Below are 10,970 nucleotides of genomic sequence, written 5' to 3'. Positions count from 1 at the left end.
AATATAATAATTCTGTATTTGTATGTATTGCAATTGCAATATGACTTGCATAGTAAGTCTAGTTAATAGCTGTCACCACCCTAGTTACAATATTTTCTTCTTGTGATAAGGTTACTTAAAATACCCAATACAGAATTATTAACTATAGTGAACTTGCTGACCTCTGCAGTGAGTCCCTTGTTTTTTAAAATTATTTTTCTTCCTGAAAGAATTGACTAAGACATAAGAATTCTTCATCTGTTTTCACAAGAAAAAGGAAAGTTTAATGAGAAACAGCATTAGGGATGTCCTGAAGGAGACTGGGACATACACCAAACACAGACACTAATTCCATGATTCTACAATACAGAAGGTAGCGTTGATGCTAGGTTACTAACGCTTGCTTGTGTGACAATTAGTCACGTTACTTTTCCTATCTCCTGGTAGTTACCTCCACCACATGGAACTAGGGAACCTCACAGGATTTTCAGAATTTCTTCTTCTGGGATTATCAGAGGAACCAGAACTGCAGCCCCTCATATTTGGGCTTTTCCTCTCCATGTACCTGATCACTGTGTTGGGAAACCTACTCATCGTCTTGGCCGTCAGCTCAGACTCCCACCTCCACACGCCCATGTACTTCTTCCTCTTCAACCTGTCCTTGGTAGACATCTGTTTCACCTCCACCACCATCCCAAAGATGCTGTGGAACATCCAGGCACAGAGCAAAGTCATCACCTATGCAGGCTGCATCACACAAATGTATTTTTTCCTACTATTTGCAGGACTGGACAACTTCCTCCTGACTGTGATGGCCTATGACCGGTTTGTGGCCATCTGCCACCCCCTGCATTACATGGTCATCATGAACCCCCGGCTCTGTGGGCTGCTGGTTCTGGTGTGCTGGATCATGAGTGTATTGCATTCCCTGTTACAGTGCTCAGTGGTGTTGCGACTAACCTTCTGTACCGACTTGGAAATCCCCCACTTTTTTTGTGAAATCAAACAGATGGTCCAACTCGCCTGTTCTGACACCTCTCTTAATAACATGGTGATGTATTTTGGAATTGTGCTCTTGGGCGGCGGTCCCCTTGTTGGTATCCTTTACTCTTACTCTAAAATAGTGTCCTCCATACGTGCAATCCCATCAGCTCAGGGGAAGTATAAGGCCTTTTCTACGTGTGCATCTCACCTCTCGGTGGTCTCCTTGTTTTATGGAACAAGCCTAGGAGTGTATCTCAGCTCTGCTGCTGCCCACAGCTCAAGTGCAACAGCCTCAGTGATGTACACAGTTCTCACACCCCTGCTGAACCCCTTCATCTACAGTCTCAGAAACAAAGACATAAAACGGGCTCTGAAAAGACTTGTTGGGATGGTAGCTATAAAAGTACCAATTGTTCTAGGGCTGAAGAAATGCACATGACAGCTGGACTCAAAGCCTCAGAGCCAGATGTTGTGGATGTAGAATTTACTCTCTTTGTTTATTCCTGGAGTTTCTGTTTCTATGATTTCTATACAATTTAATTGAATCACTTTATGAATTTTTTAACTTTCTGATATCTAACAGCTTTTCCTATGTCATTTTCCTCCTCTGCCAAGTTGATTCCCAACCTTGAATGAAATATTTGGAAATTCCCATTTATCTCATGAGTCTACATGGATTTCTTAAGAACAATTTCTTTTGAAATGAAATCTATCATGCGGAGTAATTTTTCTTTCATTGTACTAAAAGAAAAATCATGAGTTGTACTACTCCTATGTAAATAAACTGCATTTAGTAACCAAAGCCTTTATATCATTTCATAGGAGATAAAAATATAAGAGCACAGTTTAACCCTCTTTATACATCATTTCTTCCTGTATCACTACCATAACTGCTCTTTCTGAAAATGTAGACTTTAACATATAGTGCGTGTTATAAGAGGTCATCTGGCTGTGTTCCCTCATTAGGATCCTGTATCTTATTTCACTTCATGTCCACATTCTTATCATAGTCATTATTAAACTGATAATCAAGTCCATATCTCCAATTCTGGTCCTAATTGTTTGACATAATATGCCCTTAGAGACAGAGATGACCTTAAGTATAAGGAAGCAACATTTTAAGGCACACATTTATTGCTATGCAAACTATTATTTTTCATGGTGTAAGTTTAATCATTGATGTATGTAAGATCGGTGTCCATGTGCAAAGGGATTTATCACTGTGGTGCTTTGTTTGGTGTAATGATGTTTCCTACTGAGCTATTTTCCTGCTTCCACTTGAAAACTTACATTGCTGCCTACAAATAGGATTCCCTCTGTTATTCTAAACTAGAGCCCCAATGCACAAAATTCATGCATGGGTGTCGAGGAGAAGTCCCCCCCAAGCTCAGCCTGCACCCTTTCCAATCCAGGACCCCTTGGGGGATGACTGACTGCCAGTTTAGGCCCGATACCAAGGGATCAGTTGGACTTCCTTCTCACAATCCAGCACCGCTGGCTCCGAACTGCTCACCTGCCTGCCTGATCACCCCTAACCACCTCTGCCTTGGCCCCTGTACCCGAACCCAGGCTTCCTTCCTCTGGCCAGCCGCAGTCAACTGAGACCCAGGCTTTCCTCCCTCTGGCTGGCCGCAGGCACCCGAGACCTGGTGGGGGGTCCCTCAGCCTGGACTGTCCCCTCTCACAATCCAGGAGCCCTCAGGGGTGTCTTACTGATGATTTCCCTCTACAGGAGATGCATGGCCAATCAGGGGAAGGCGCCGCTCCGTCACCCCAGTCACTGATGCTGCCTCTGGCCTCCCTCTGTGAGAGGCAACTGGGCCTATCAGGGGAAGGTGTGGCCCCATCACCCCACTGCTGCTGCCACTGCTGGCCTCTGTGGTGGCCTTCCCTCAGCCCTTGCTGCAGCAGCAGCAACAGCCTGCCTCACAGCCTATCTAGTGGCAGTGAACTGCCCTTGCCCCTCACAGCCACCACCATGCTTGCCTGCCTTCAGCCCTTGCAGCCACTGCGAATTTGTTCAGAAGGATGTCCAGAAGGACATCCGGAAGATGCCTGGTCTAATTAACATATTACTCTTTTATTAGTATAGACTAGAATCAGTGGGGTCTCTCAGCCTGGCCAGCAGGAATCGGCCCAAAACCGGATCTCCAACATCCCTCCAGGGTTCGTGGATTGCACGGGGGCTCAGGCCAGGCTGAAGGACCCACTGGTGCATGAATCTGTGCACAGGGCCTCTAGTATGTATGTAAGTGAGCAAAGGATGACTCGCCAAAGAGCTGGAATTCCTGTCCAGTTCTGTGATTCAGAGTGATAAGGTTTACACAAACAGGCATAATCTTTCAAGCTCTTCTTGTTACCTAGAAGGGAATTTCAATGGAGTCACTTTTAATGCAGTTATCTGAAATATACTTTAATAACAGAGTAATCATGAATGATATCTTCAAATCTATATATATAAAAAGCCAGTCACCCTAACTGCCATAACGACCATAACGACTGGCCGCTATAACACCCACTGTGGCCAGCAAACCAGCCCAATCAGGGTGGGGCCAGCCGGCCAGGCTTGTGGCCCCTGCCCCCTGCCGGCCTGCCCCTGAATGGACTCTTCCACCCCAATAGGGGATGGGGCTGGGCAGCCAACTCCTGCAGCCCCCCCCCTGGTTGCCCCACCCCTGATCGCACCCTCCACCCCAACAGGGGTCGGGGCTGACTGGGCAACATCCTTCAGCCCCTCCCCTCACCTGGCACCACCGCAGATAGCCTCCCCTCACCCCATCAGTGCCAGGGCCCGCCAGCCAACCACCATGGCCCCTCCACCAGGCCATTGGCCCCCAATCACCTCACAACCCCAATTGGGGGTGGGGCCTGCAGGCCAATTGCCTGCAGCTCCTTCCCCCAGCCTGCCCAGCCCTGATCAGGCCCCAGTAGAGGCAGGCAGGCTGGCCAACTTCCACCATCTCTTCCTCACTTCACACCCAAGGCCCAATCCTCCCTAATTGGGGCCGGGCTGGCTGGACCCCACCCATGCATGAATTCATGCACTGGGCCTCTAGTGTATGTATAATTGCCTATATTGGGATAAAGAATCTATCTATATAAAACTCTAATATGCAAATCAACCGAACAGCGGAATGACTGGCAGAACGACCAGTTGCTATGACACACACTGACCAGCAGGGAGCAGACGCTCAATGCAGGAGCTGCCCCCAGCTGGCAGGCCCCAACCCGTGTCAGCGAGGGGTGTGGGGCCAGCAAGCAGGCGGCCTCAGGCCAGCCAAGACTGGTGCGAGCAGGGCTCCGATCAACCTTACCATGTTGGGTTGAAGTTAAGGTTTATTATTCCACATTATCTACAGAAAAAAGAAAAATGAAACCAGATGAATTACATTTTTAACAGTAACATAATGCAGTTAAAACTTATTGTGCATCTTCTTGAGTTATATTACAAAAGTTGTAGAAAATATTAAAAATCAGCAAATAACAGGATTACTTCTATTATATTCAAAAATATTTTTCCCCTCTGGCTCTATTTTTGTTCCTCAGTTTATGTTGTTCATTATATTGCACAAATGAGTGAGATCATGTGATATTTATCTTTCTCTAACTGGCTTATTTCACTTAGCATAATGCTTTCCAGATCCATCCATGCTGTTGCAAAGGGTAAGAGTTCCTTCCTTTTACAGCAGCATAGTATTCCATTGTGTAGATGTACCACTAGTTTTTAATCCACCCATCTGCTGATGGGCACTTAGGCTGTTTCCAAATCTCAGCTATTGTAAATTGTGCTGCTATGAACATAGGAATGCATATATTCTTTCTGATTGGTGTTTCTGATTTCTTTGGATATATTCCTAGAAGTGCGATTATTGGGTCAAGTGGCTGTTCCATTTTTAATTTTTTGAGGAAACTCCATACTGTTTTCCACAGTGGTTGCTCCAGTCTGCATTCCCACCAACAGTGCAAGAGGTTCCTTTTTCTCTACATTTTCACCGGCACTTGTCATTTGCTGATTTGTTGATGCTAGCCATTCTGATAGGTATGAGGTGGTACCTTATTGTTGTTTTGAATTTTATCTCTCAGATGATTAGTGACTTTGAGCATGTCTCTTGGCCTTCTGTATGTCCTCTTTTGAAAAGTGTCTATTTAGGTCCTCTGTCCATTTTTTTTATTGGATTGTTTATCTTCCTTTTGTTAAGTTGTATGAGTAAAATGTCAAAATTTTGAAAAAAAAAAGATTTAAAGTAAAATGTATGACCTTAATCATGATTAATTATTTTTGTATCTTAACTCCTCAAAGTTCAGAACCACATTTACATTTGCATGATAGGAAACTTTTTGTACCATCTATGGTGCCAAATAGCTCTAAATTAGCTGTAATTTTTTTTTATTTAATGTGAAATTTCAACACAAATTTCTTTGCCCAACTGAAGCTAGCGAAATGATTTGCGAGGCTTAAATTCAGTTCCCTGGTACAATATCTTACTGGATAAATGTCTGTTTCAGCTTCCCATTGCTGTTGTAACAGATTCAAACAGCAGTGGCCAAAAACAAACAACTCACTATCTTAAAGTTCTAGAGGTTAAAAGCCTGACATGGGTCTTAATGAGCTTCGATTAAAAAAAATAACTACAGGGCTTGCATTTTTCTGGGTGATCCAAAAGTGAATGAAATCCCTTTCCAACTCATTTCATATTCTAATTTCCTATTCCAGATTCTAGAGGCCACCTGCATTCCTTGGCCGATGATTTTTCTTCCATCTTCAACACTAGCAACATAGCATGTTCTAATGTCTCTCTGACTCCAGTTCTTCTCCTCCTCTCTTCCACATCTAGAGGACCCTTGTGATGACATTAGTCCAACCTGGGTAACCTGAGCTGATCTCCTTAGCTAATAATTTTATTTCACCTATCTCAATTACCCTGCTCTGTGAGCTAACATATTCCAAGTTCTCTGAATTAGGACGTTGACATTTTTGAGGCCCTTATTCTGCCAACTACAAAGCCTTTTCCTGGTATAAATTATTTGATGTCATTCCGGATCCCTAAAAAAAAAAGAATCAAACACAGAATTTATCCTCCCTTTAGAGTGAGAGAAAAACTTGTCTTTCAAAATTACATACACAGAAGACTCCTGGTGGAGAAGACCTAAAATTACCTACACCAGACTCTGACCCAGAGCCACAGCCCATCTACCCAAAGTGCGGTCCACAGACCAGGAGTACCGGCAGCATCAACATCACCTGGGCGTTTGTCAGAAATGCAGTCTCTGGACCCCCTGGAGATTTGATCCATCAGGATTTGGATTTAAACAACAATCTTTGGCGATCTGTTTGCCTAATAAGATGGAGAGGTGTAGGTCTAGAATAGGTGTTCTCACCTTTTCACTGGTCACACTTGGATAACTAATCGTGCTGGGTGCTGTCCTGTGCACTGTAAGAGTTTACCAGCCTCCCTCAGACATTACGGTATCCCCAGGGGCAAAGTCCTGTCTGTTTGAGAACCACTGCCTCAGAATTTCAGAAATGGATGTATCCTGACTGATTCCAATCAAAACGTCATCCCTTTCATGACTTACCTTGGAGCACAACATTAAATCCCTCTGGACTCCATTTCTGTAATGGAGAAGGTAGTTTATAGATGCACTACCTCATAACATGCATGTTTGTAAAAACATACATTTTCCAATTATAATAATGTGCTAAGCTGGGTTATGGCACATAAAATCTAAATGTATCTCATATTTAACAAACATTTTATAGTGAGTGACTGGCAGTTTTTAATTTGTGCTACAACTATCAAATTCCTAATTGCTTTGGCTAAACCCTCATGAATCCCAGTAGTATAGGGCCCAAGGTTTCATGCGAAAGGAACAAATGTCCCCCATTTCTTAAAGAAGGAAATAGTCATTTTCTAGAGATATTGGGGGTTGTGTCCCCACCACTAATTTATGATTTGAAGACCCAACAACCAGCCAGACAAATTTCTCAGTCTTAGACTTTTTTTCAAATACTGTTAACTTTCAACATTTTTTATTAGTTGCAGGAGCGCAACATAGTGCTGAGACTATCATATACTTTACAAAGTGGTTCCCTGATATTTTCAGTATCCAACAGGCCATATACATAGTCATTACAATATTATTGACTATATGCTCTATGCTGTACTATACAGCCTATGACTATTTTGTAACTACCAATTTTACTTCTGAATCCCTTCTTCTCCTAGTCTCCCAAGCCCCTTCTCATCTGGCAACTACCAGTCCTCTCTCTATGTCTATGAGTGTGTTTCAATTTTTTTTTCTCTTTGGGTTCAACATATATGTGAAATTACATGGTATTTCTCTTTCACTGACGTAATACCCTCGAGGTCCATTTATTCAGAAACTTTGACTCAGAGTTGAGATGAGGCGCCGGAAGATGTAAATGTCAGGAAGCAGGGCATTTAATGAAGGACTAATCACAACTGCACTCACCTGGCTTATAACATAGACTCCTGGGAACAGAGAATCAGCAGTAAGAGTCTCCATTCTGGCACACTAGTGTCCCCAGGGGAATCCTGTGCTTGGAGGTTAGATTAACAAGAAGTAGATGTTCCTAATGAGCAGACACAGAGCATGTAAATCGCAGCTCTACTGCAGACCCTCAGCATGTGCAACCTTTGGTTGGAAGGAACGTGGTCATTGGTTTTAAAGTCCTAAATCCAACTGGGAGACCAATGCTTGACCCCTTGTTGTCTTGTCTGGGACAGAGCTCTGGTCTGCATCACCAACCATCCAGGCAAGAATTTGGACCTCCACAGGGAAACCTTCCTCTCAGAGTTCCCATGCAGGTGAGTCCAGGAGACCAACAGACATGGCAGGGGAGGATCAGAGAGATTGTAAACCAAGAAGTTGTACCTGAAGTCACCTTAGTACCCATGAGAACATAGCCCAGGTACCAGTGATCACTGTGATTGTTGGCTGGCTTTACAATACAGTAATGTATTTATTCATGATGCTCAAAGGAAAGTGAACACTGCACTCAGAAATATGAGTTCCAATGTTGACATTTAGATGTTACTAACGGAAGGCAAATTAAGAAATGGCATTGGAGCTGTAGCTGGTTTTCCTCATTGGATAGAGCGGCCTAAGCATGGAAGGGTCCCAGGTTTGATTTCGGTCAAGGGCACATGCTGGGATTATGGGCTCGATCACCAGTGGGGTGCATGCAGGAGGCAGCCAATCAATGATTCTCACTCATCATTGGTGTTTCTATTTCCCTCTCCCTCTCCCTTCCTCTCTGAAATCAATAAAGATATATATATATATTTTAAAACAGCTATCATTGTTTAAAAAAAAGAAACAAAAAGAAAGGGCATTCAAGGTGTAAAGTCCTTCCAGTAGAAGTAGAACATAAGTTCATGGACTTTATTAAAAGGAAAAGACAAATAGGTTATTAACTGTGGAGGAATACTCTGTGATGTGAGGGCATTTTTTAAATTGTATGATGGGGCATATTAGACTATGTTTCCATATGGATGAGAAATATCCAAACCCAGAAAGGCAGCAAATACACCTTTGCAATCACAGTGCATGAGACATAGATTTCACAGTATGTTCTCTCACCTTGGCTATTCACATTTTAAAAATGTATTTGGCAGATGAAAATGAGTAATGAGATTCACTTTGCAATTATTTGAATTATTGCAAAGATTCACTTTGTAATTATTTTATTACCTGTGAGGCTGAGTAATGAAATTTGTGGGTTTGTAAATTATTTGGAGTCTCTATTAAAAGTTGTCTATATAAGTTTTTCCTTTACATGTTTATTAATTTATTTATTTTACATTAAAGTATAGTTGGCATCTAATAAACTTGTTCTATGTTGTACACATGAAAGTTTTTTGCTTTTGGAGAGGTATATCAAAGTATTTTTATTCCATTTTATGTTTATGTATAGTTTGTATACAATATCATATTAGTTTTAGGTGTACCCTAGAGTAATTCAACATTTATATATATCACAATGTGATCGCCACACCTAGTCTTGTATTCATCTGTCATTGTGCAGACTTAACACAATATTACTGCCTATATTCTCTTATTTGATTTTTTTATTGGATTCTTTCTAACAAAGAATTGGAGTTTTTATACGAAAACTGTTTTTCATTTAGTTTTTATGTATATGTTAGTGTTTATAAAGAATGTATAAAGTTTATCAATTTTGTGTGGTCCAGTCAGTCAGTCAATCCTATACTGTCCTCTCCATTACTTTAAAATTTTCTAAATGAAGTATAATTGACATAAAATATTATATTAGTTTCAGGTGTATAATATAATAATTATGTATTTGTATGTATTGCAAGATGATGTGCATAGTAAGTTAGCTAATAGCTGTCACTACCATAGTTACAGTATTTTCTTCCTGTGATAAGGTCACTTAAAAAACCCAATACAGGATTATAACTATAGTGAACTTCCTGACCTCTGCAGTGAGTCTCTTGCTTTTTAAAATTATTTTTCTTTCTGAAAGATTTGAGTAAGACACAAGAATTCTTCATCTGTCTTCACATGGAAAAGGAAAGTTTAATGAGAATCAGCATTAGGGATGTCCTAAAGGAGACCAGGCCATAAACCAAATACAGAACTTAATTCCTTGATTCTACAATGTAGATGGTTGCATTAATGCTAGGTTACTGATGCTTGTTTGTGGGGAAATTAGTGATGTTACTTTTCCTATCTCCTGGTAGTTACTTTCACCACATGAAACTGGAGAACCTCACAGGATTTTCAGAATTTTTTCTTCTGGGTTTTTCAGAGGAACCAGAACTGCAGTCCCTCATATTTGGACTTTTCCTCGCTATGTACCTGATCACTGTGTTGGGAAACCTACTCATCGTCTTGGCCGTCAGCTCAGATTCCCACCTCCACACACCCATGTACTTCTTCCTCTCCAACCTGTCCTTGGTAGACATCTGTTTCACCTCCACCACCATCCCAAAGATGCTGTGGAACATCCAGGCACAGAGCAAAGTCATCACCTATGAAGGCTGCATCACACAGTTATTTTTTTTCCTATTATTTGGGGGACTAGACAACTTCCTCCTGACTGTGATGGCCTATGAGCGGTTTGTGGCCATCTGTCACCCCCTGCACTACACAGTCATCATGAACCCCAGGCTCTGTGGACTGCTGGTTCTGGGGCCCTGGATCATGAGTGCTCTGCATTCCTTGTTACAAGGCTTAACCACGTTGCGACTGTCTTTCTATCCAGACTTAGAAATCCCACACTTTTTCTGTGAACTCAATCAGATGGTCCAACTTGTCTGTTCTGACACCTTTCTTAACAACATGGTGATGTATTTTGGAGCTGGGCTCCTGGGTGGTGGTCCCTTTGTTGGTATCCTTTACTCTTACTCTAAGATAGTGGCCTCCATTTGTGGAATCCCATCAACTCAGAGGAAGTATAAGGCATTTTCTAACTGCATGTCTCATCTCTTGGTTGTCTCCTTGTTTTATGGTACAGGCATAGGAGTGTACCTCAACTCTGCTGTTACCCAAAGCTCACACTCAAGTGCAACAGCCTCAGTGATGTATGCTGTGGTCACACCCATGCTCAACCCCTTCATCTACAGTCTCAGGAACAAAGACATAAAGAGGGCTCTGAGAAGATTGCTTGGGATGGCAGCTATGAAAAGACCACTTGTCTTAGGGCTGAAGAAATGCACATGACAGCTGGATTCAAAGCCTCAGAGCCAGAAGTTTTGATTCTTTGATCAGGTTGTGGAAGTGCAGTTTACTCTCTCTGTTTATTCCAGGAGTGTCTGTTTCTATGATTTCTGCAGAATTTAATTGAACCACTTTATTAATTTCTTGACTTTGTGATATCTAACAGCTTTCCCTTTGTCATTTTTCTTCCCATCCAAGTTGGTTCCAACTTTGGATGAAATATTTAGAAATTCTTATTTATCTCATAAGAGTACGTAGATTTCTTAAGATCTATTTTTTTTAAAGAAATCTTATCATAC

General features: G+C 41.9%; 1 protein-coding gene and 1 pseudogene across 2 annotated transcripts; both read left to right on the top strand.

The window, feature by feature from the left end:
- The first annotated feature begins 439 nt into the window (after window positions 1–439).
- Window positions 440–1,503, top strand: LOC308519369 (olfactory receptor 7A10-like; annotated as a pseudogene). Its single transcript has one exon. The product of its transcript is annotated as an olfactory receptor 7A10-like (transcript).
- An 8,202-nt stretch (window positions 1,504–9,705) lies between these two features.
- On the top strand, window positions 9,706–10,674 carry LOC308519368 (olfactory receptor 7A17-like; the record flags this gene model as incomplete). Its single annotated transcript, XM_081091332.1, has 1 exon — window positions 9,706–10,674. One exon carries the CDS (start codon window positions 9,706–9,708, stop codon window positions 10,672–10,674), a length of 969 nt encoding a protein of 322 aa, XP_080947458.1.
- Window positions 10,675–10,970: the final 296 nt, after the last annotated feature.

This window comes from Myotis nattereri, assembly GCF_964212035.1.
Source record: "Myotis nattereri genome assembly, chromosome: 5".
NCBI lineage: Eukaryota > Metazoa > Chordata > Mammalia > Chiroptera > Vespertilionidae > Myotis > Myotis nattereri.
This window is presented reverse-complemented; position numbering and strand designations above follow the sequence as displayed.